This window comes from Mus pahari, chromosome 21, assembly GCF_900095145.1.
Source record: "Mus pahari chromosome 21, PAHARI_EIJ_v1.1, whole genome shotgun sequence".
Lineage (NCBI taxonomy): Eukaryota > Metazoa > Chordata > Mammalia > Rodentia > Muridae > Mus > Mus pahari.
Window position 1 is genome coordinate 46,233,977 of NC_034610.1, and position 26,550 is coordinate 46,260,526.

The 26,550-nt window shown below is 39.0% G+C and overlaps 1 protein-coding gene across 7 annotated transcripts in view; it reads right to left on the reverse strand.

Annotated features, from left to right (window-relative positions):
- The window catches only part of Eya4 (EYA transcriptional coactivator and phosphatase 4), a 237,307-nt gene that overhangs the window by 198,758 nt on the left and 11,999 nt on the right, over nt 1–26,550 (reverse strand). For all 7 annotated transcript variants that reach the window (XM_021221739.2, XM_021221741.2, XM_021221740.2 and 4 more), the window contains one exon: nt 9,952–10,050. In XM_021221739.2, the coding sequence (XP_021077398.1) occupies nt 9,952–9,984 (33 nt within the window). In that variant the 5' untranslated portion in view covers nt 9,985–10,050. The remainder of the gene's footprint in view (nt 1–9,951; nt 10,051–26,550) is intronic.

Sequence of the window (26,550 nt, forward strand, 5' to 3'; positions counted from 1 at the left end):
CTTCTCCTTCTCCTTCTTCTTCTTCTTCTTTTTCAAGACAGGGTTTCTCTGTGTAGCCCTGGCTGTCCTGGAACTCACTCTGTAGACCAGGCTGACCTCGAACTCAGAAATCTGCCTGCCTCTGCCTCTGCCTCCCAAGTGCTGAGATTAAAGGTGTGCGCCACCACTGCCTGGCTATACTTATTGCTTTCTTATTCAAAACTGTGACAATTATGTCAGAGTTATAAGTTCAGAGACAGAGGGTAACATCATCTAACATATCTCTCTCTGTTGTATAGTAATGCCGTCATGATGGCTGCCCAGGAACAGGACTACATCAGTTTGACTTTAAAGTTCTTTTTAGTGTGTTCTTAGCTTCTCAACTGTACTTCCCATTCTCCATCTCTTCAGACTCCTAGCACTCGTAATTTGGAAAATCCAATCCGTCCTGGGCTCATAAACAAATCTTACCCCCTTCTGTTCTGTACCTCTGAGTTATAGTCATTGCTCATGTTTCCCAGGGTAGGATGTATTGTGATAACATACCCAACCATATGAAGAGCCATTGGAGGTATGACTGAATTCTAGATATGATCTATTCTTGTGGCGGCTTTTCCTGCTGCTATGGACGCTAACCTATTATGTTGCAATACTATTTTGTTTTCTTTGTTTCTTTCTTCTGTTTTTATTTATTTTATGTATGTGAGTACATTGTTGCTATCTTCAGACACACCAGAAGAGAGCATCATCTCCCATTACAGATGGCTGGGAGCCATCATGTGGTTGCTGGGAACTGAACTCTGGACTTCTGGAAGAGCAATCAGTGCTCTTAACCACTGAGCCATATTTCTTATATTCGGTATCTTATTTTTTCTCTCTATCCTAGGTTCCTCAATAATGTTTTACAACTTAAATGAACATTCAAAAAGTCTAACTCAAGTAATTTAATACTGTATTCAACATTATAAATAAGTCACTCCTGGAAGTCAAGAATGCTATAAATCATGGGCCTTGATCCCTTTGCAAAAGACATTTGGTGACATCTCAAGAAATCGCCTTCTCGAAGGCTGACAGAAATAAGAATTTTTTTTATTGTCACCAAAAAGTGAAGGGTTGCTATTGACATCTTGTGGGTATATACCAGAAATGCCCCTGAGCATCATGCCTTGTCCAAGATGGTCCCTCCACAGCCATCCCACAACAGAGTTAGCCAACTCAATATGAATAATATCGAGGACAAGACAGGTGCAGCCAATGCTCTGCCAAGACAGACTGCCTATCGATCCTATCTAAAGCTGTGGTGATGAGAAATGATAACTCTTTGCTAAGAAATACTTCAACCTAAATATTTTCTGGGTTTTGTTACTTTGGTGAAAATCCTGAACTGAATGATGTACCAGTACTTGTTCAGAAATGTATGATACTTTCTACCCAGAGATATAGATGAACCCAGTAACTAAAACTTGGGTACATGATTATTAGAAATATTGGAAGGAAACACAGCAAACAGAAGCTGGCTGCATGTGGAAACACACTCGTGGAACAATTCAGTCTTATGAGTTTGTGCAGTAGGTCCAAGCAGTTTTCTTATATATTACATAGACTGTCATGGCCATGATCCCTACATTTGAAGTAGCCAATGACTCCATCCATTCAGCTTTTCTCTATCTAGACTTAACTCCCTTGGTAGTTTCCATCAACATCCTTTCTCTAATTGCCCCTGATACCCCCAAAATCCCCAATTCTGTGTGTTCAGTTGATCCTCCTTATTTTAGTTCCAGATGGTGATATCTGACTCATCAATATTTCTTCTTCATGGCTGACAGAGGGAGAATTTCTCATGCCCCTATTAGTTTCTTGAGAATCTGTCCTCCATGCAGTGCTCAGCAGTCCACGTTTTTCTTTATTCATCACCCTAGGGCACTGCTCCTCAACTTTCCTAATGTCTTTTAATATAGCTCCTTGTGTTGTGGTCACCCCCGACCATAAAGTTATTTCATTGCTACTTCATAACTGTAATTTTGCTACTGTTATAAATCACAATGCAAATATGTGATATGCAGAATATCTGATATGCAGCCACCAAGGGGGCTGAGACCCTACATGGAAAACTGCTACCCTAGGAGTACAGAGGAGCTACAGAAACATGCAGGAGATTTCGCAGTCTCAGCCTGAAAATGATAACTATATCCCGTGACCTTGTATTTCAGACTAGAACATGTTCTATGGACTGGGAAGTACAGGATGAAACAGGAAGAGAGAGGAATGTAGAATAAGGTGAGTGAACACAGCACTATGTCTGAAATGCAGCTCCTGGTCTCCACCGCTTTCAAGGTATCCCATCTCGGTCAATGTCAATCCTATCCTGCCCAGTGCTCAGGACAAAGGACAGAAGACATCCAGGACTCCCTTCTTCTTCTAACAGCATGTGTCCAACGCATCCTCAAGAACTCTTCTTACTTTTGTTTTCAAAACAGTTTCTGAGTCCAGAAGTTCTCATCACAGCTACTGCTATTTGATCAAACAATACTCTTCTTATTAATCCATTTTTCTCCTGAAAGCCAGGTTCATCTTTGAAATTTTTTATGTCCAGCCATGGCCTAAAAAGTACTTAGCATGGTGCTGGTCAAAGAATGTTAGCTTGTTTTATCAGTGAATTATTCTCTTTGAGATATATTTTTCAACAGGTTACATTACATTAATATTTGCCATTTCTTCATAACTACTAAAACCCTTGACTGCCAGATCCTTCCATTACTTTCGATGCCATTAAAGCTGGCCATTGCTGAACTTCTTGGGATAACTGGGAATCATCTCCACATTCCCATGGAGATAATCTCTGTGTGCTCCTCCTTGATCATCTCTCCACCAAACTTGGCCTGGGTCTCCTTAGCCTTTCTCCCGAGTACCAAGCATCAGTCAGCCTGAAGATTTTCTATTGCTGATCCCTCTACGCCCACCGCCTTGCCCCCAGATGTCCAATGACCACTTACTTCACTTCCTTTGGGTCTTTGTGTTCATTTCTGTTAGGTCTTTCTGTTCTTTCCCCAAACCACAGCAGTCCTTCACCTACTCAGCCTGCCCCTCAGTGCTTCCTACCCTCTTTCCTGACCTATTTGGGTTTTTTTATATTATTACTTTCTGCATACTTTAACACTTTTTCCTACACTAGAGTATAAATTGCAAGAACTGTAATGTCTTCTGAATTTGTTTCCCAAGTACTTTGACCCCTTAAGCCATGCTTCAAATACAGCAATGCCCCACAAATAATCACTTAATAGATTAACATTAAGTTTTTCCAAATCTACTTTAAAACATCTGAAGAATATACTCTGATCCAGTGTCATACAAACACATAGTAAACTAAACTGTATGGCAACAGAGACTGTCTGTGGTGTTATCTTTTGATTTATAGCTGAGTGTGTTTCCTGAACATTAGCATGTGACCCCTGAGTACTTATGTATGGAAAATGTTTAATTTCCTTTTAATTTCAAACATTCTGCAGCTGCTCATTAAGGTGTTTACTGATAAAGACTAAGGTAATTGTGGTAAAATAGTTTACACTTCTTTCTAATACTCATATTTAATACACTTGATTGGCATTTAAGTAAACTGTAATCAAACTGATTTTTTGATATATATGTCAAAGTCCGAACACCATTTAGATTGATCAAAGCAGCCTAGATTTGGGCCTCAGACTGTCAGTTGACAGACTCTTACAACAGCTTTCCATCCATTCCCCTCCTCCAGTAAGTATACTCACTCAGTCTCAGTGAGTAGTCTTCACATTGGGGTTGTGAGAGAGCTTACCATGGGGATGATCAATGAGAATACACAGAAGACATTCAGGACGGTCCCCATCAGTGGGCTCACTATTCATCAATTAAGTTTCCCACTTGCTGAAATTGTATTGCATTCACTTTCTCACATCTCCGGTTGGTAAAGCACAGAAGCAACCCACCATATTTCCAGATGAATAATTAGCTTCATTTCATTCATAAGGTAGACTATCTTTGTGAGCATGGTAAACCGTGTGTCCAAGTAGAAGACTCTGGGTGTTCTGAGACAGCCTCTTGCTCTTATTAACCTCTGCCTTAGAGAATAGAACATCTCTGGAGGCCTGGCAACTACCCAACACAGAGCCACCACACCAGAAGCTCTGATACCCCCTTCTTCCTCTGAGAGTGAACAAATGGTGTCACTCTTCCGTAAGTCCTGTCCCAATTCTTTTCAACAGTAGTTAAACCCAATGACGCCTCTCCACATCTGGAGGATGGCACACAGTTAAGATCTCCATTCGATGTCCAGATTGATATTTGTGAAAAAAAAAATTGACAATCTATTAATTCTAAAAAGTAGTAATCATAATAATTAATAAAATATTGTACTGATTTAATTACAGTGTTGAAATAGACAGGAATGTTCAGAACCTTGATATATAACATTTAAAGAAGGCAATTTTACAAGGAACTAAAAGATTCATTTTATTTAACTAGTATTCACTAATATTTTATTATATAACCTATAATACTTAAAATTATGATATAACATGTAATATTTTTAAAAATACACCTTATGTTTTCAAGTCTTCTAACGTGATCAAAAATTTAGGCCAGACATCATCCCATTAGTTTGAATGAATGAGACAAAGACAAAAAAATCAGCAATAATGTCACACTCCATCAAAATAGAACTTTGATACATCTTAGTGTATAAGGATTTTACAGGTCTTAGAGAAATACTACAAACTGCCCATTCTTATTTTGAATTCTAAGCATATAATATAGTTCACAGTATCCAATGACACATTGCTAAGTATGAACTAAACTCATAGCTTTCTCAGTTATCAAGAATAACATTTTTTGAGGCTGGAGAGATGACTCAGTAGTTGAGAGCACTGTCTGCTCTTAAAGAGGACCCAGATTCAATTCCCAGCACCCACATGGCAGCTTGCAACTGTCTGTCCAGTTCCAGTGCCCTCTTCTGGCTTCTCTCAGGCAGCCAGGCAGGTACCTACATATATGTATATGCACAGACATACATGTAGGCAAAACATCCACACACAGAAAATTGTGTTTAAAAGTTTTAAAACAGACAAGTCACACAAAAAGAGTAACATTTTTAAATTTAAAAAATTACGTAAGCTAAATTCAGTTAAATTCACTTAAACTTCTACACTAGCAACTCTGGAGGAGAAGCTTATGATAGCTTTAGGAAATTTAAGTTTTATTTCTAATGGCCCTAAATCTTTCTAGATACTGTTAGCCAAACGCAAACTGAGAGTCAGATACAGTGGAAACAAATATAGAAGGCAGTTTAAGGACAAAGAATGTTTTGATTATATGCAGGAAAACTGTGGAGAGATTCTCCATGGATATGTGACTCAAGCGCACATTTCTGAGACTGTATCTTCTGAAACAAAAACCTTGCTTTCTAAACCTTGTTGGGCTGTTTGCTGGTTTACCTCACCAAAACCATATTAAGTGCTTCTAGAGAAAATAGTTAATAAACATCAACAAAAATGTGACAGTGTACTGACTAGTTTCATGTCAACTTGACACAGGCTGCAGTTATCACAGAGAAAGGAGCTTCAGTTGGGGAAATGCCTCCATGAGATCCAGCTGTAAGGCATTTTCTCAATTAGTGGTCAAGGGCAGAGGTCACCTTGTGGGTGGTGTCATCTCTGGGCTGGTAGTCTTGGGTTCTATAAGAGAGCAGGCTGAGCAAGCCAGGGGAGGCAAGCCAGTAAAGAACATCCCTCCATGGCCTCTGCATCAGCTCCGGCTTCCTGCCCTGTTTGAGTTCCAGTCCTGACTTCCTTTGGTGATGAACAGCAATGTGGAAGTATAAGCTAAATAAACCCTTTCCTCCCCAACTTGCTTCTTAGTCATGATGTTTGTGCAGGAATAGAAACGCTGACTAAGACAGACACTTAGGAAGAGTTCAGGACAGACAAAACCGGCCATTGCTCTTCAGTAGTTTATAATCCAGAAGTTATACATGAAAGTAAACAGATTAGGTGTCAGTTCTCAGTGGTGAATGCTAGGCTACAGATAATGTCAAAGGGTCATCACAGCACACTGCAAAGGCACCTGATATAACTGTGGTTGATCCACATGGCCAACCCAACATGGCCTCTCCAGCATGCCCGACTCTCTGTTGCTGGTGGGGAAGACAGAAAGGAAGGAGCTTGGAAGGATTTCTCAGAAGCAGTGAGCTCCAAGTGAGTCTACAAAAATACCAGAGTAGCTCAGTAGAAGGGCTCTATAGCATGTTCAAATCAGTAGAGACCCCAGAAGATCTGGAAGGGTCAGACAACAGACAGGAACTAGAAATATGACTGAGGAATCAATAGTATTTAGTGTTTTGTGCTGGACCTTGCATAATCCTCTCTCCAGAACAGAAGCGCTATGAAGGAAAGAATGGAGAGCAACAGTGTGACCATATAATGTATTGTGAAGCAGGGCAAGGTTGTCCCAAGTTAAAATACAAGCTCAAAGTCAGGAAAGTGAAGCACAGAGAAAGGTGTCAAGAAAGGTGGGTAGGATGGAGCAGGGGGATGAGGAGGATCTGGTTGAGGAAAATGGACAGACAGGAGAGCTGATGAGGTCACTTTTAATCTTTTAATCTTTTAATCTTGTGATCTTATAAACCTCCAGGTAGAGAGAAGGTCCAGAAAAGAACAGCTGACAAGAAAGAAGGCTCTCTCTCTCTCTCTCTCTCTCTCTCTCTCTCTCTCTCTCTCTCTCTCTCTCTCTGTGTGTGTGTGTGTGTGTGTGTGTATGTACGTGTGATGTACATGAATCTACATGTCTGTGTATGTGTGTGTATGTGCATGAGATGTACATGAATGTATATGTCTATGTATAGGGGTGTGTGTGTGTGGTGTATGCACATGTGCCTGTGGGTGTATCTATAGAGTCCATGAAGTGTCAGTGGTTGCCCTCTTGTTCTCCATCATCCTTTGAGACAGACTCTCAGAGAGTGTAGAGCTCACTAACTGGCTAACCTGGCTGGCCAGTGTGCTCCTTGATCAGCCTGATTCTGCATCTGCAACACTGGATGCTTTTGTTTGTGTGCTGGGAATCCGAGCTCAGCAGATATTTCACCAACAGAGCCATCTTCCAAGGCCCTCAAGATGTTTAGAATAGACACTAATCTTAATGAATACTCAAGGAAATACATACCAACGCATCATGCAACATGTTTTTATCATCCTCCCCACTCTACAGATGAGAATGTGTCTAAGGGGTGAGTCTCAGTGTTTATGAAGTACTCGTCAGTAATCGACCCTGCAGTGCAAGGCTTTGTCAATACGTTGCATCATGAAAATAATTGATTAAATATTTTAGGGCAAGATGAAAGTATATACAATTCTAAATTCAGGTTCTTACTGCTATTTGACCTTAACATTGTGCAATGACTTCATATATATATATATAATGCTAGACGGTAGATTTATATAGCATGGAAATGTCTGCAAAGTGCTGGATGAAGCACGCACGAATCATAAATGACACTCACTACGGTATCCATGCCTTGACATTTTCATCTTATGAACTGGAATTCCATCCTGCACCCTGTTTATTCTGTATTTTTAAAATACTATACTTTTCAAAAGGTGTTGGGAAATTAATATATCCCACAAGATTTAAAGTTATTTAATGATTTAATTCAAATATAAACTATTTTATTGTAATGAGGCTGAATCTTAAGGTGTTTTTGACTTGTCCATATGATGGATGACTCAGTATAAACTGTCTCATTGTCAGACACAATGAGATGAGCTAGCAAAATCATGAACTTGCAGAAAGATCACCCAGAAGTTTCAATTTTACAGCACCCAAAGACAACAGCAAGAGAAACCCAGACCGTTCCTCTTACCCATCTGTGCATTTGAGATGAATAGGCTGGTCTGTGTGTGCAGAGTTTAAGCTCAGACTCACGCCAAGCTACAGAGGTCGCTCTAAATATTTTGTTCTACACAGTAATATCACTGAGAGCTTTTATTCAAAAGCTTAAAAATGATCAACTCTGAAATACCTCTGAAAGGAAACCACTGATATTAGAGACACAATTCACAAATTCTGGGCATTGTTTTGTCAAAGATGATCTAAACCTTCAGTAACACCTTAGCCTTCTGGTAAGTGTAAATATATGCTTGCTTAACTCCAACTGCATTAAAGCAGATATTCTGCTGTATTTATATATTTAAGAATATATAATATTATATATATTGCACACATATCAACAATTAAAGAAAAAATGCTATGAATATTCGAGAGGATAAGGGAATATATGGGAGGAGTTGGAGGATGGAAATGGATATGGAAAATAATATAATAGCATTATAATTTTTAATTTAAGATGTATTAGAAAATAAAGCAAATAATCTTTCTCATGTGCATACATTGCCTAGAGTCACTGATGAATCAACTATCCTGCTTTTCAGGGCTCTTCCATCTTTCACACTATTCTGTACTCCCCAAACTCCAACTACAGCATCTGAAAACATGTGGACCTTGAGTCACCTAACTCCACCACACACATACACACACACACACACACACACACACACACACACACACACTCACGCATGCAGACAGATGCATGCACACAATTGAAAGTGCTTCTCAGAATATTAAGATAAACTACATCTTAGAGCACTCAGGTAACATAATTATCCACGGCTAACCTTCAGCCACGGGGGTCACATTCACAGACATCTGATCCCGGCAAGAACCACAAACACAAAAGGACATATGGGACAGACAGAGCCATCATGACAACTAGACCCTACTTGCCAAAGTTCTTGTCGCAAGTATTCAAATTCAGGAACCAGCACTTTTAGAGGCTTTTGCAAAGCCCTTGCCTGTCCCTGACAGTTTTTCTATGACATCAAGACAATTTCCAACCTTCTACTGATTGGTTGCAAGCTTCAAACCCTTGCAATTGATCAGCATGCCGTTGCTATGTTGGGTACTGTCAGAAATGAGTAATGCTATAATTATTTAATGAAACTGGACTAAGGTGACCTCTAGATACAAAATTTAAAATGTTGATATGTGTATTTTAATTATCTGCTAGAAAGCAAATTAAATTAGTTTAGAATAGCCACTTTTAACTAAAACACATGTTATATTTCATTTTAAAATTAAATTCACTGTGTCTATTCTATAGTGACATTGTTATATGTAAGCATCTTGTCCTCAGATGTCCCTGAGAAACCTTAGACGTTAAGGTCCATCATGATTATACAAGCTAAGGAGAATAGCCCGTGGAAAACATTCTTGGTGATATGCATGTCTTTTTCACTGTGACCCCAGTAGCTGCCTATGTGCAGAGCAACTACAGCGACTGTCTCCAGCAGTCTATGCCCCTAGTGGCATACAATAAAGAATTAATGTCTTCAAAACCCTACTAATGAGGCAAGAGGAGAAGCCAGCAAGCCTCTCCCTATAGGAAGACAGAATCTTAATAGGATTGTAACTAAGCTGCCACACTCTTGGTCCCACGATAAATCCAGCAAAATAAGGAAAGCCCTTGAGTACTGTGGTTTTCATCCATGAGATGAGCAATAGACATGCTAATAACATCCTTTCTCCTATTATACTCCCAATGGCCAGCAATACATAAACCATCCAGCATTTTTTGGAACAAAACATAACAAAGGAAGTGCATAAAATTTCTCAGACTGTCTAAACACACAGCACGATTTCAACACCCTAGTCTTCCAACCTTAGACTCTCCAAGTGGAGCATCAAGGGAGACATCAAAGTGTGACATCATCATTAAGTAGGAACAACACACATTGCCAAAGGCCCATTTTATGGCCTTACAAGAGCATTTGAAAATCAACAAAATATATTTAACCCAAACCATTACTGCTGACAATGGGTTCCCTGCTAAGAAAGTTTTGAGTGGTCTCCTCATCTCTTTTAAAGCAGAACTGAGGCTAAAGTAAGACTTACGGATTGCTCATTTAGGTCCTGGGTGTCTTCCATGTGGTTCTCTAACTTCTCTTGCCACTCCCACGCAGAAGCAGCTTCCTTGGATTCAAACTTGACTATCTAAAACAAAAGGGATGGAGATAGAAAAAAGGCAAAGGATTTTCTTAATTCATTTTTCAGACTCATCTAAGCACATAAAGATTTAGCAAGATAGTTAACAGTGTGTAGGATGTAGGTGAACTTTCTGAAGAATGAAATGAGTCATTAATTATATTTCCATGTCTTACATAGATAACGATCTTGTGAAAGAACATATCATGGTAAAGTCGGTATATGTGAATAGCCTCTTGGGAATCTTTCAGTTAAAGAAAAACATCTGAGGACAACTTGAAGACAATAAACAACAAATACACCATTTTTGCTTAGACAAAAATAATGAGAACCACATTAATCACTACTGTATAATATAAACTGGGAAAATGCAGTGTGTTTTATTAGTAGCATTTTTATGATTAAAAGAAAGAGGGTCTAAACTATCTTTTCTAAAGAGCATGGTGTTGAGGCTATAGTCATATGAATGAGGCACTAGGGTTGATCCTGAAAACCACAAAAGGATATTATGTTTTCAAACACAGTTTTATAAAAGATGGGGAAGATAATTATTTTAAGACAGATAAATAAGAGGAGTACTCAGTAAATTACAGTGACACAATCAGTTAATTACTCAAAAGATAAAATTAATTTTCACACCATACAATACTTTCATCCTGGCCAAGCAGAGATTAGACCTTTAGATCTCAAATACAGGAAGATTTTGTGATAGCAGCAAAATCCTCCCCAAATTCTCATCTTTCTTCTCTTGAATGAGTATGCAAGACCGAGAAATGCTAAAAAAAAAAATTAATGGTTTTATAAGAGCATTTTAACTACAGTACAAAGTAAAAACTGAATTTTATAAATAGACTCTTCATAGTCTCTGTGGCTTATATTTTAACATTAACTTTTGACGCCAGAGTAATTTCTATAAGAGAAGATGAGGTCTGTCTTCTGTGAGTTATCTACAGTGTCTAGTTTTCTAGCTTTGTGTTTCATGTGTTGACTAGATCAATGACAAATGCAGCCCTCAGGAGGTCCCTAACGATGCCATGAAAGAATGAGAGGAACCAGCTGGGGCTGAAGATTTAGTCTCATATACATGAGTCTCTGGGGGAGACCCTGTTTCACCTGGGTATCTTGCTTGGTGTTAGGACAATGAAACAGAAATGTAAAAAGAAACATTATTTACTAAGTGGAATGTTTTAACTATTCATAAAATCAATGCTAAAAATAGCAGATAATTCCCTACTCATCTGACCCATTCATAAGAATTACTCCCAGGAAAATTATCATTGATGACAGTTAATTGCATTTACTTCCAAACAAGTCTATTGTTTCAGATTTCTAAGAGTAGGGTAACTTCAAACAGCAATTTATTCTGAAATATTCTATGAACCAAAAGTTCTAAACCATGACACTGGCAGATCCATGCTCCCTCTGGAGGCTGTAGGAACCCCCCTACACACACACACACACACACACACACACACACACACACTCCCCTGACCCAGCTTCTGATAGTTTCAATGTTTCCCAGAATTTTATGATTAACACATCAATTATGCATCTACCTCATCACCATGTAACATTCTCCTTTCTTCCATTGTGTGTATGTGCATGTGTGTGTGTATGTGTGTGTGTGTGTGTGTGTGCGTGCACGCCTGCGTGCACATGTGCCTGTGCTTATGTGTGTTTACATGTATATCCAAATTCTCCTCTACATGTACACCAGTCATAGGATCAGGACTCACACAAATACAATGTGTGTGTGCATGTGCACGTCCACATATGTATTCATGTACAGACCTAAATTTTCTACACATACACCATTCATAGGATCAGAACTTACCCAAATACAGTAAGAATACATCTCTACTTGACTAAATCTACAAAGACTCTAACTCTAAAGTATGTAACACTCACAGGTCACAGGCTTGGGATGTATGCATATCTTTAAGCCAAAAATTCACCATAACATATGTTCAGTTAGCATATGAAATTACTTTAAATATGTGCTCACAATGCTTAACGGTTGTATACCCAGAAAGGCAATGTGCAGAATAAACTGAGGGTGGTGTCACTGGAAAAGAAGCAACTATCTTCCAGGGGATCACCACCTCAGGAGCTGTTACCACCTTGAACAAAATTATGGCTAAGACTGAAGAGAATTAAACAAAAACTGTCCATTTTCTGGCTAACCACCACTTTAGAATCTACTTAATATTCAACTGGGGAGTTATTTGTGTCAATGTTCCATGTTACGGCACAATGCTTTGTTTAATATTTCCTTGAAACTTAAATCAATTGCAACTTTGCTTGAGTTTTAATGCTAACATAATTTTTGTTCTTTGCCAAACTCACTCAGGTCCTAAAATATTATGAGCCCAATGACTTTATATTACTGAACCATGCTAAACTCCCTTGGCTAATTGCAGGCAGAGTATTATTTTACATCTTAATTTGCCAATGGTTGTTATGCTAAATCCTTTAACATTTCGTTTTCACAAACATATGAGAAAAAGATGAGAACATTCCTCAAATCAAGTAAAAAAAGATTTTCCTATAATAAAGATATAAAATTAAGGGCTAACAGTAACCTCATGCTGTTTTATGAGGTGAGAATCTAGAAGCCCGTTCTATCATAGGCTACTTCTCCTGAAAGGTGAGTTTTAGGCAGGAATTCTGCGTGAGGTTATTTCTCTTGTAGATAAGTTTGCAACATATATAGAGAAATCATCAAGTCCTGTTCCTTAGCTTTATGTAGAAGTGGCATATGCATTCCTAGGGCTTAAAAATTAGAGTAAGATTCATTAATCCTAATTCAAACACATAGTCTGATATATGCTTATTTGTGTATGTAATGTTATGAATATTTAGAAGCATTCCAGTCAATGCAGGCTGATCCACACAGAGAGATCAAGGTGACTTCAGCCCTAATGAATGAGGAGGATCCCTCTCACACGTCTCTCTAATAGACCTTCAATAAAAACTAGATGGTCCAGCTAGAAGGAACATGGATGTGAAAATGATAGGCTTCATCTCTTCAGGGGATGACATGGACCAGGAACAGGGACTGCACATGAGGAACCCCACACCTCTAGAGTGTGCACACAGGTGGCAACACCTTTCACCAGCAATGAAGCCAGACACTGGGGCTTTGTCATGACCCAGCATAGTTCTTTTCACATTCAAGGAATCTCCAAGACCTCCAAGTCCATTCTAGAGTTTGCTCCAGTCCCTCCATTGCTGCATATCCTCAGCGTCATGGGAAGAGATGAAGCATCATAGCCATTTGCCTGTATAGGAGCAGCAACTCTGTCCTGACCCCTATTTTCTGAATATTACAGTCACACATGGCCACTGTGATGGTTTTACAATATCTGTCTGCTTTTCCTCTCTAAACCCTCTTTAGAACTTGAGTCTATCCACCATACAATTCAGGATTCATTCTTGGGTCCTATTTGCTTCTGTGCCAGTATCCTTCTTGAAAGATCACTCTGCCAAAAGATCCTCCCAAGGATTACCGGGGTCTGTGCATTTGCTCCCTGGGGATTCGGTCCCGAAACCAAAGTCTGGAGCTATAGCTAAAGCATCTAGGAGAATGTGAACACAGATGGGACTCCATGTTCCTTTCACTTTGGAAAGAAACAGGGCAAAGAAGAAACCTCTGCTTCCTTCTCTGTGTTCCACTCCTGCTACAGCCTTGGGAAGATTTACACTATAGGATACCATCACCTTTGTTGCATCTTTTACGGAGAGTTAGACCCATGGATGATACATCAGGATGATACATGATGCCACAGGCCCTGAGATGTGAGTAGCACGTTGAAGAGTCTCTGAGCTTACACAGTTGCCCGGGTCGAAAGAAGATTCCCCTAAATGACGTAATAACATGAAGAACACTTCAACTGGGGTTTGACACTGTGATTTTCAAAACATATGGTAAATGTTCAGAAGCATATTTTGGGGAAAAGATTCTTCAAGTTTAGAGCTAGGCAGGGTGGTACATACCTGCAATCTCATCATTGAGATATCTTAGGTTGGGGGGGGGTGCAAATTTGAGACCAGAGACTTCATCAAATGAACAAAAATAAAGAATAATTCTGGCATGTTCACATATGAGCATATTATATACCTACACCATATATACCTTACATGGACAAATATTCAGCTTAAGCTTAGAGGAGTGTCCCCAGGGCTTATCCTGTTGCGCCAAATGAGCTGTAACTAATAATACATCTTGCTTAGGACATGGACCTTTGAAAACAGCAAGCTAGTCCTCCTTCAGTGGCAAAACATGAAACATGGGAGCTTTTCACAGCTATGTGGGAAACACCAATCTGAAGGGTGAGACGGAAAGCATTCACTTAGAGAGAATGGGAACAATGCTAGAGAGACGGTCCTGGCACCTTGACCGGCTGGGTGTGGTTGCTAGACCTGAATCTTGTCCTTCCTGGGATTTCATTGGCTATCTTCACAGTCTTCAAATTCAGTATTCTTTATTGTCCAAGTTGCTTGGGGGTAAAACAACAACTACATAGGGAGTCTAAGAATTTACATTTCCATCCCATTATTGAGAATTGTAGCTCTGAGCAGTTGTCCAGAAAAACATTGATTCCCAGCTTCTGTACACATGTCTTCCACCTTTCAGTACTGGGGCCGTAAAGCTGGGTCAGCCACTGGCTGGCTCCTGCGGCCCAGGCAGCATGCCAGAGAAGGAAGCCAACAGGACAAAGAACACCTAGCTCCAGTTCCATGGCCAAATGTTTGGAGAGGTGAAGATGAGCGTCCTTGGTCTGTGCACTTGACTCTCTTCTCTGCCCATAAAAAGGGGAAATAGTAAGGGTGTCCAAGAAATAAGGCTAGGTGAAAAATAAAACACCCTTGACTTCAAGCTCCTTAAATGGAGCCAAGACTACAAACTACAGGCTGGCCTTTGTATGAACTGTTTATAAAGACAACACATGAACTTTACAGAATCATCCTTGTAACACAAAATGTTTGGACTCCTAGCACCACTAAAATGGTGGTGGTGGTGGTGGTGGTGGTGGTGGTGGTGGTGGTGGTGGTGGAGAAGATAGGGATGTAGCTGATGGTAGAGGCAGTGATGGTGGTGATGACTGAGGTAGGGGTGGAGGTGGGGTGGAGGTGTGATGGAGGTGGTAGAGGTGGAGTTGTTGTTGATGGTGGTGTTATATTAATATTCTTAATGCTGAAAGTTATGCAGATCTTGTGCGTTCACTCATATGATGGCAAGAAGTTCTGCCATTATAAATTATGATCTCTTGAACTTTAAGAAGCAGATCCAACTTAGAGAAAGGTTTTCTGCTTATTCTAATTGTTGATGGTTTAGTGGTTGGACTGAAAAAACCCAGGGTAGTGATGGTGAACTGTTCCAAATAGACATCTAAAAGAATCTTGGTCTAGACAGCATATGCTGCTTTGAGCACACTCAGTACACCATCTTGCCATCTTCCCTTCTCTCATTCTGAACCCCTCCCCCACCTACAACTGACAACCACGCTGATGAGCATTTTGTTTATCCTGAATGGATACAGCTGGCTCTCCTGTAACCTGGCACAGGAGAAACTATTTGAGCCTTTTCTTAGAGTCAGGTTTTGTTTCTCCTCAGACCTAATCTTTCTTCATTGTAACCTAGGAATCTTTCCAATGAAGACTGATTATGTACATCACTCCACACATCTGAGGAAAATGTGTTATACTTCAAGAGAGTTCAAGAACAGATCTCCAAAAGTTATCTCCTGGAACCTTAGAAAAAGTATAATTTTGCCAAGAGTATAGATATAGAATTTCTAGAGCATTGGAAAAAAGTTGATAAGTCCTGGCTTTTCCATCAGACAACTGTGGAACATGGGGAAAGTTCATTATCTCTAAATGTCACACTCATCACCCTCAATGTAAAGACAGAAATATTACCTGTATTGCATTTGGGGACTGTGTGGAAATTTTATTTCAAAATCACTAGAGACATTGGAAGAAACTCTCTACTTGTATTTTGCTGTTCATATACTAAATAAAAGCACCTTACCCTTCTTTATAGTAGAGCAATATCTATGCACCTTCTCACATAAAATGCAATGAATTTGATTTTGTCAAACTAAAACTTTTATAATTTTCAGGCACTGTACCAGCCTTACACAAATATACTTAGATAGTGGTCAACAGTCATCAATCCCCACAATTCTCTGAACTTAAATAAATTTGTAAAATTGAATAATAACCTGGGAAAGTCATTAATGCTCACTATTTTTAACTGTGTCATTTTGTATAAATTCAAGATGTGATTGATTTCTTTAATGCCGGGATTGTGAAAGACAGGGAAATAGAATGGGCAATGAGAGGTAGAAAGGCATTACTTCTCATTAGCTTTTGATTTGTGATGTTTCAGGTGAGAAGCCACGAAAACCCAGAATGATGTCTTAGCTGAAAGTAGACTGGATATGAAGAAGAAAGGAGAGAAAGAATGAAAGAGAAATCAATAGGATGGAGAACGCCCTTGAATCTCGTGAAAAGTCAGATATGACGGTCAAGGGTTCCACGACTCATAAGGAACTGTTCACACTGAAGACCTGAGAGGACACACTGTGTTTATATTTGCATCTTGTTAACTCATCATCTTCACTGATGGGGATGAGAAATTAACTAAGACTAGAGGGAAGCAATGAAGCAAGTGTGTGAAAACATTGCTATTTTAATTGAAAAGAGGCTAGAAAACTCGGAGCACCCTCAGACTCAGCCTGGCAGAAGCTGATCCTATAACAGAGCCTTCGGGGAGAGGATAAAAGAAAATGATTACATGAGATCAATCAAAAGCCCAGCCTCATACAAATGTAAATTCTAAAGTCTTGCTTCTTGGCTTGAAGACCTCGTACTAGAAATAAAAAATCAACACTGACCTAGATAGATCTCAAGAGAGAGAAACAAGAGCCAAATTCGTCCACAAGACAGAAAGGATTTTAGAAGGAATTTGTTAAAAATCATAAACTATATGAGGAAACAAATCATTACCAGAAACACCCTATGCAGCAGTAAACTAGTAGACAACCAAAAATTTAAACTGTAGAGGAAGCTCAATAAAGCATATTAGGACTATGATTAATTAGTGATTGATGTGGATGGTGCCATTCCTGGTCTGATGGTCCTGGGTTGTGTAAGAAAGCAGGTTGAGCAAGCCATGGGTAGGAAGCCAGACAGCAGCGTCCCTCCATGGCCTCTGCATTCATCAGCTCCTGCCTCCAGGTTCCTGCCCTGTTTGAGTTTCTGTCCTGACTTCCTTCCGTGGTGAAAATGATATGGAAATGTAAGCCGAACAAGCATTCTCTACCCCAAGTTGCTTTTGGTCATGGTGTTTTATCACAGCAGTAGTAACCCTGACAAAGCAAGAGGGTACTGTCACGATTAGAATGGAATTGTATCCATCCTATCTCTCTGTCTTGGGATTAAAAGTAAAATAGAAATAAGTAGTACTTGTTTACGGGATAATCATATGGTTCTGTAGATACAAGGCATGAAACAACTTCAGGGAACTAAGCCGTCTCCTTCTCTTTTTTTCTGTATCTCAGTGCTTCTTTGTGTCTTAGTCTAAAGCACACAAGTCAGAGCTTCCACCCTGGTTTGCTCACCAAAGTCACAAATCATAAACCAAATCTTGCCTTCGCATGCTTGGCAGGCTACAAGATATTAAAGCACCCCTTCACCCATGCTGTCCCCTAAATCAACGTTCCCCTTACATACCCCTAGTGAAGCAGACCACATCATTAATGAATTTCTTTTAATATTTGGCTCCCAACAGAAATGATGGCGAATGCAGTCAACCACGAAAGCATAATGGTCTAGGAAGTGCATTAAATAAAGCCTAGATATGAACTAGGCCATAGTACATCATTATTTTTAGATCACGCAGTAATAAGCTGACATTGTACTAATACAGGTCAACAGAAATGTATGCCCAAGTATCACATTAGCATTTAAGTATGTGAATGGAGTCCAATTGGTTGAACTAACAATAAATTTTCAAAGCAGTAAGAAGGCTTCTGTGGGAGAGACTCTAAGATTTTGTTAGTTGGTCGGTTGATTGGTTAGTTAGTTATTAGTTAGTTCACTTAAAATTAAGGTATTCCTTAGAAAACATGGGAAAAGGTATTTCTGTCTAAACTAAAGGAAGGTTTGTTTTGCCTCACACTCTCTAAGCCTGGATTGGTTTTACACAATCAATGGACTGGCTTTCTAGAGACCCAGATAGTGGCCAACATGCTCCTGAGAGTCTTCCAAGGCAAGAGCTGGGGGGGGGGGGGGGGGCTTAAGCAGGATCCACTAAAAGAACGAGAAAACAAACAGGAAATACCTCCCCCTACCGCCTTGCAGGGGTGATGGTGACATCTGTATTTCCTGGGGCATCTATTAGAGGGTGCTGTGGCAAGAGGTGCCCCATACTGTCTTTCAGGAATGTTCTTTGAGTTCCTCAATGGCAATCGCCATAAAGAGACAGAGAGGTAGAGAGGTGAAGAACCATAGAAACAGCCCTTGCTTTAACAAGAGCTTCCAACTTGTACGAACAAAGGGGAGAATATAGGTTACCATGGTAACAAAAAAGATCACGCTAAGCAAAACCTTGCTAATGGTGAGAACTAAATATCAGAAAAGCCAAAATCACAATTTCCTTTTTATATGTAAAATATATGGACGTGGGTGTGCACAGAGAACTAGACAGAGAGAGAGAGAGAGAGAGAGAGAGAGAGAGGAGACAAAAAGTATAAGGGAGATTATTTGGAGAAAGTTAGGAGACCCTGAAGAAAAAAAAATGGAGGAAGAAATGGAGGAGGACAGTTAGAGAAGAAACAAAAGCAAGATGTGATGGCATATGTACTTAATGATGTCATAATAAAGCACGTTTTTATATTCTAACTTACAACAGTAACTCAGCAAGCTAGAGAGAGGATTGAGGTAATTATGCAGCCGTTGGTTAAATTAACCCTGAAAAGGCACCTGGTCTTAGAAAAGGGGAAGCCCCTCAACAGAGGAATGGATGCAGAAAATGTGGTCCATTTACACAATGGAGTACTACTCAGCTATTAAAAACAATGAATTTATGAAATTCCTTGGCAAATGGATGGATCTGGAGGGTATCATCCTGAGTGAGGTAACCCAATCACAAAAGAACTCTCATAGTATGCTCTCACTGATAAGTGGATATTAGCCCAGAAACCTAGAATACCCAAGATACAATTTGTAAAACACATGAAACTCAAGAAGAACGAAGACCAAAATGTGGACATTTCGCCCCTTAGTATTGGGAACAAAACTCCCATGGAAGAGGTTACAGAGACAAAGTTTGGAGCTGAGACAAAAGGATGGACCATCCAAAAACTGCCCCACACAGGGATCCATCCCATAATCAGCCACCAATCTCAGACACTATTGCATAGGACAGCAAGATTTTGCTGAAAGGACCCTGATATAGCTGTCTCTTGTTAGGCTATGCCAGTGCCTGGCAAACACAGAAGTGGATGCTCACAGGCAGCTATTGGCTGGAACACAGGGCCCCCAATAGATGCAACCCTATAGGTGGAACAACAATATGAACAAACCAGTACTCCCAGAGCTCATGTCTCTAGCTGCATGTGTAGCAGAAGATGGTCTAGTCAGCCATCATTGGGAAAAGAGGCCCTTTGGTCCTGCAAACTTTATATGCCCCAGTACAGGGGAATACCAGGGCCAAGAAGGGGGAGTGGGTGGGTAGGGGAGCGGGGGACTTTGGGGATAGCATTTGAAATGTAAATGAAGTAAACGCCTAATAAAAATTGAAAAAAAAAAAAAAAGAAAGAAAAAGAAAAGGGGAATCCAGACCTTCCATGTTCTGCGTGCGTGCTGGCGCTCTCTGTTATATCCCTCTCCTGCACAACCATGGATGCTTCTGTTAAACTGTAGCTCAAGTGCTTGGACAGTCTATATTTGCATCAGAGAGGGGCTTGGGGGCTGTCTACAACCATTACTATGTCCCACACTTGAACAATCCTTTGCAAAAACAATCCATAAGATATATAGAGTTTAAATATTATGATGGAGTTTGGAACCAAAAGCTGTATCTTACAAAAACAATGATTCTTTTTAAATGTCTATATGAATGAATAGATGGATAGATTACTAAATAAGGGGAGCCTTCTCAGAGTCAGGAAATGGATCATTTTAAGGAGTTTCAGACTGAATCGAGCAAACAGAATCAAGATTTCTGTTTGCTATGAGTCAATGTAAGGCTTTAGGAAAATCTTGTAATTTCTCCGTACTTCAGTTTCTCACCCTATAAAAAGGAGTATATTGCTTGAAATTTAATTCTCTCATGGTGGGGAGAGTTTTGATTCAACATTTATAAAATGCTTTTTAGCTTCTCTGATTAATAGGAAAATACTGTAATAGTTGTTACAATATGCTTTCCAAGAAGTGTAAAGGTAACAGCTTGGATCAATGTAAGATAATACTTTACTTGAGAAACAAATACCAGTCATATTTATTGCCCTTCCATTCCATTTGGTAAGTAATAAAAATTACTTCTGACAGAGAAAGTATCAAATTAATATTCAAGTGACTGAAAGTGTTATCTTCACAGGCTGCTCCTACCTCGGAGCAAAGAGAATTGTTTTGTTTTTCCAGGCTGCCCAACATGTTTATATGGTACAGTCAAGAATGTCGGGCATGGTTTTGAGGGCCTCCAGCGTATTCACTGGTTTCTGGCATGCTAATGCACTCTCCTCTTATAACCGTAAAAGTCCTCCTGAGTGCTTCTGGAAATATATAACAAATCCTTAATCAATTTAAGAGTGTTTTAACTGCATACATGAAATTTCTTGGGAGGAAAATGTTAGCCATTCTATACAGTACTTAAGGCAGCAAGAACATTTCTTCTCAGGGGCTCACAACGTTCTCCCTACAGTAATATAACTTTCACTTTTATGTGCATAAGTCCTAGTGAATCCCTTAGAATAACAGGAAATTCTGCAGAAAAAAAAAAAAACAAAAATTGATAGCCATATTTTTCCAACGCTGGAAGAGTATGTTAGCTATTCTGAGTTGGATGGATCTTTAAAGGCTCTAGATAACCATTGAAAGTCAACTATAATCATAATCAGAGCTGTGGAAAATGAATTATCTGCATATAAAGAGTCTAATATAAGAGTGTGGCCACAAAGAATGCATTAATGTATGTAATTTTTAACCTTGTATACTGATTGGATTCTGATAAACAAGAGTAAATAGTAGTTTTTCATATTTAGAGGTATTAGTTTAATTTTAATATGGATAGGATTGTATTTTCAGGTTTACAAATTAATCAATTTAAAGTAGTTGATGGTTTCATATAAACCAATATTATTAACATATATAATAGAATATATTAATTCTCAGAATGAGGCAATGTCACATTACTACATATTTATAAGTTAAAACATAAAATTATATATATTTATTATATATATATATATATATATATATATATATATATATATATATATATATATAATTTTATCACATGCACTCCAAAGGCTATAGTGCATGTGATACACAGCAGGCTCTACATAGAACAATAACATATAACTCCTCCTAAGTTTTCTTCAGCCATATCAGTTAAAGACAATCCTAAAAATGATGAGAAATACAGTGCTAAATAAAAACTATAGTATGACATACACTGATACATATTTTCTTACCAATTAGTTTAACAACTGTAAATATCAACTATGGGAATTTATGTAACTAAAGAGAAATAATTCTTATATTGGCAATTATATCTACCAAAATATCTTATGTGTGTGGTTAATAAGTTTGTTTGTCCTAATCTTTTTCCAATTATTATACTCATTGAAAATAATTTATTTCCTTTAAGAATTCACTTTCATAAACCTCCTTTTTAAGCAAAATATAAACATTTACAGTGTTAAAATTTTCTGAAGTTGAGTCTTCTGAGGATGAGCTCAGCCTCATCATGGGGAATTCAGGACTTTATAACTTTTCTCCAAAGCATCTTGTTGACCTTCATGCAAAATGTACCTTCATCTACTAATCGTGTACTTCTCTTTTTAACTATAAAAGAATTCGCCAAGTGTACAAAGAGGTGCATAACCATCACTACAGGGCTGGCATTGAGCACATGGAATACCTGTGGAGCACTGTAATGTCCTGCATTTAATCCTAGCACAGAAAAAAAAAAAAAACGGATAATTCTTTTTAATAACAAAACCTGGACATAATTCTAGCTAGATATGAGAGACTATGAAACAATAAACTCTGAAACAATAAATACAATACAATAAATAGAAATATTGGAAACTGTATGTAGTGATGTAGGGTCAGTGTGGTAATGAGGCATGTTCAAGATTCAGTATAGCAAAAGCAAGTTGTAAGAGAATCAGTGAGCACCCATGACAATAAAAGTGTAGACAAGCTCTATCTTCATTTAGTTTTTCATTATATATGTTATCAAAGCAAATGTAAAAAATGAAGCAAACCAAGGAATAACTTATCTTGACTGAAAAACAGTGTAAAATTCACTTTTTGTTAATATATCCTCATTTTTAACATTTTAACAAAGTATAATACATATAATATATAATATGTTATATGTTACATGTTATATGTTATATGTTATCCATACCTTCACTAAAATACACAAATCAGAGTATTAGTTTGATCATGGCATCTACATAAAAAGACAGGCATTATGGTAACACACACTTACAATCTCAGCTCTGGGAGACAGAGACAAGCTCACAACAAGTTCCAGTAAGAGACCCTGCCTCAGAGAAACAGGGAAGACGGCTACAGAGGAATGATACACAAGGTTGACCTGAGTCCTCATCATGTGTGGACACACACACACACACACACACACACACACACACACACACTCACACCAAAAAATGCACATAGACATTCACAAAATACACAAAGAAGACAGCTGCTGAATTTCTTTTGATAGACACATCCATCTCACCAGCAAAGAATAATAACATGAGCATTGTAGGTATGCTAGTTTGAAAGTGAATGGTTCCCATAGACTCAGAGATGTGAATGCTTGACCACCAGGCCAAGGGGCTCTCTCTCTCTCTCTCTCAGCTACTTCTCCAGCACTATAGCTACCTGAGTGCTGCCATGCTCGCTCCCATCATGATGATGAATTAACCCTGTGAAAGAGTAAGTGAGCCCCAGCCAAATGTTTTCTCTTCTAACGGTTGCTGCAGTGGCAGTACCCCTTCACAGCAGTAGAACACTGACTAAGACAGTAGGACTCTACTCCTTGATCCCTTCTAGATATTTCTCACAGATAACCCACCCTTCCCAGGTCTTTATTTAAATGTTATCAATTATAATTAATATTTTATTACAGTAAAGGAACTTGCTCTAGTTGTATGGATTGTGGTTTGATTACCTGCTGGGGGTGGAGGTAGGGAGTGGGGGGTGTGATATTTAATATGCTCATTAGTTTATTCAAAGTAATCAATTCAAAAAATGACCCTGGTCCAGTTACCATATTCAGGGACTGCCTTGTGTGAGCCCACTCATCCCTTCCCTTAGTCTTGTGAGGCAGCTCCTGTCACTACTTATTGCTACTACAACTGTCGCTTGTGGGTTGTAGAGTCTGGACGCACGTACACTTATTCTGACTCCAGTCTGTAACTCCATGTCAGACACAACCAAAGCACGATGCAGCCCGTCTAAGGCATCACGTTATATATTTATTTATTCTAGCCTCATTTAGACCAATTTCTTTACTGTCACTGACTGAAGCATCTTAAGAAAAAATGGAAGAATTTGAGCTCTGCCCATCCTTCTGCCGGATGCAGCGAACATTTATGCGTCATTGTGATGAAGTGCAAGTGTGTGCTTCAACCAAGATGATTCAGACTAGAAAATCAAACCACAATTTTTGAGGCTGTTGGAAACAATAGTCTTAATTTAATGTTATTTTTGGATATGGGGAGGGTTTTTTTCCCCCTACATAAGCAAGTTTGTGGTTTTGAAGGGTCTTGCTCATCTCTGTGTGGAAAATGCCTTAAAAACAAACCACTGAAAACTTGAACAAAACCAGCTCCTTCCTCAACAGTAACTGATTCCCTAGTCTCCGTGCTCCTCTCATGTGCCAGGGAGCTCTGGGTTCCAGGTCTGAAACACTGATCAAAACATGCTTCCTCTCAGAGCAAAACCTTAATTCACAGGTTAAGCATTTTGTTCTTTAAAAATAGCATAAAGTTTACTTCATCAGAAAGCAACTGAAGAGGTCAGCATTTGATTCAAGAGTAAACTAGGACTCTGAACACCACGGTCCCCAGTCAGAAACCTCTCACGCTGGGTGCTTCTTATCTCCACTAGAAAAAAACATCCTCATCTTAGTACAAAATAAACTTTGAATAATTTAAAATAGATACTATGCAATAAATAGTTTCCATAAATATAAGCAGAAAATTAATTTTCTAAACCATAAATAGGATCCATTCCTTGTGGATTTCTAACTTAGCATATGTTCTTAGAAGGCATGCATGCACTAGTCCCAGCTACTCAATTATTATTAATATTTCCACTACTGTGGGTAAAGAGGTACAAAACTGTGGTCTCATGTCATTGAGCTCAGAATTTCTCTAGCAGACACACTCAAATGCAGTTTAGTCCAACACAGTGTGCCCTCATATTAATAGCCCGACTAGAATAATATGATATTACATGGAAAGGAATTAATTCTTCCCAAGCATTAAGGAAGACTTCCCAGAGGGGGTGGTATTTGAGCTAAGCCTGGACAGATGACATATTGTTTTGTTCAGATAGGAAACAAACAAACAAAAAAGTAGGTGGGCTAAGGAAGTTTGGGTAGTGGAGGGCAGGGGAGTAAGAAAAAAATATTTCAGGGAAAGAAAAGGAAGTGACTGCTTGTATTATATGCCAAAAAGTATAAAAAAAATATAAAAATCAGTAAGTCCCACCACGCCTAGTCCTACAGTGGGCATAACCAACCTGAGAAAGTAGATGCAGGACTTGGGGGCATTCTCTGATTTATTAACCAGGGAAGTGCTCATTTAGAAAAATAGAACCTCTGGGGTTTTGGCTGTTCTCCAGTGCCTAAGTGGCTACCAGGTTTCCTGTTCAATTTCTGGCATAAAGTGCCTGGATGGTCGTGAGGCTTGCTGCATCTTCTTTGGGTTTCCTGTCAGTGAGTGTGTAAAGGAGAACTCCCCTCGCAGACTGAGCCCTATCATTTAAGCCCCTAACTTAACTCACTCCCAACCCAACACCTCCAGCAAGGCCCTGTCCCATATTCATTGGTTGTTTTTTTTTTTTTTAGCATTTACTTCACCTCCCTACGGACAGACAGGCATGGACATCTGCAGGAGCCTGGTTCTCTTACAAAGATGCTTGGGTCACATGAGATGAACTCAATTTGCAGTTACATTCTTCAGCACAACTATATTCAAAAGTTACATTATAAGCCATAGAATGTATGTCATGCTCTTTCTCTCTCTGTCTCTCTCTGTCTCTTTCTCTCCCCCCTCTCTCTCCTCCCCTTCCTCTCTCTCTTTCTTTTCCTTCTACCCCTTCCCCTTTCTCTATGTGTGGTCAAGTTCATGTTTCTTCATGAGACTTTTACATACGTATCAGTTAGTGAACATCATGAAATCTCTAGGCCAGTATGGTACTGCCCATGTGACATGATTCATAGGGCCAATACAATAAATCCTCCTAGACAAGACATAGTGATGGATTTCAGGAACTGTTTTCAGTCTCTAATTTATAAGGTAAACAAAACAAAACAAAACAAAATCTGCTTATAAGAATATGAATGTGGTCCTGTGTTTATAACGGTAAACTTTTACAGTTAAAAATAATGTTTGCACTCAGCCTGGAGCTGCAGACCCATCATTCCTCGCATGTTGTGTTTGACATTACAGGTTCTGGGTTTTGCTTTTCACGTGATTCCTAGAATATTCCTCTCCATCTGAGCAGTCCAGGGGCAATGCCAGGACTATAACCCAGCTTCCAGTAAATGCACATCGGCCTCAATTAAACCTTACGTTAAACACAAGCCCAACGGAATTAGACAGTAAAAGTTTAGGTCTGATGTCACATCAATAAACAGGACTTTTTTTTTTCTATGCAATATTCTTAGATATGACTGTCTTCAGGGCTGTTTAATTGTTACTAGATTTGAATCTCCAAACTTGTACAAACTGAAAGCTAAGAGGTAATTTGTTCAAAGAAATTTTTCTGTTCAGTCTAGTGGCACATATATTAGTAACCCCAGTGGTTTTCCCTTCAAGGTCTCTCCCTTCCTCCCTCTCTTCTCTTTCTGTGTCTCTCTTCACATGTCTTTCTCTTTGCATTGTCTGCCTTCCATTAGTATGAAACCCAGAGTCTTGGGCAAGCACTCTGCCTTTGAAATCATGTGCTGGTGAGCTGCATGCCACCTCCATTGGAAAGTTTCTCATTACAAATAAATGAATGGTCCAGTTCATCAATTATTTAGAT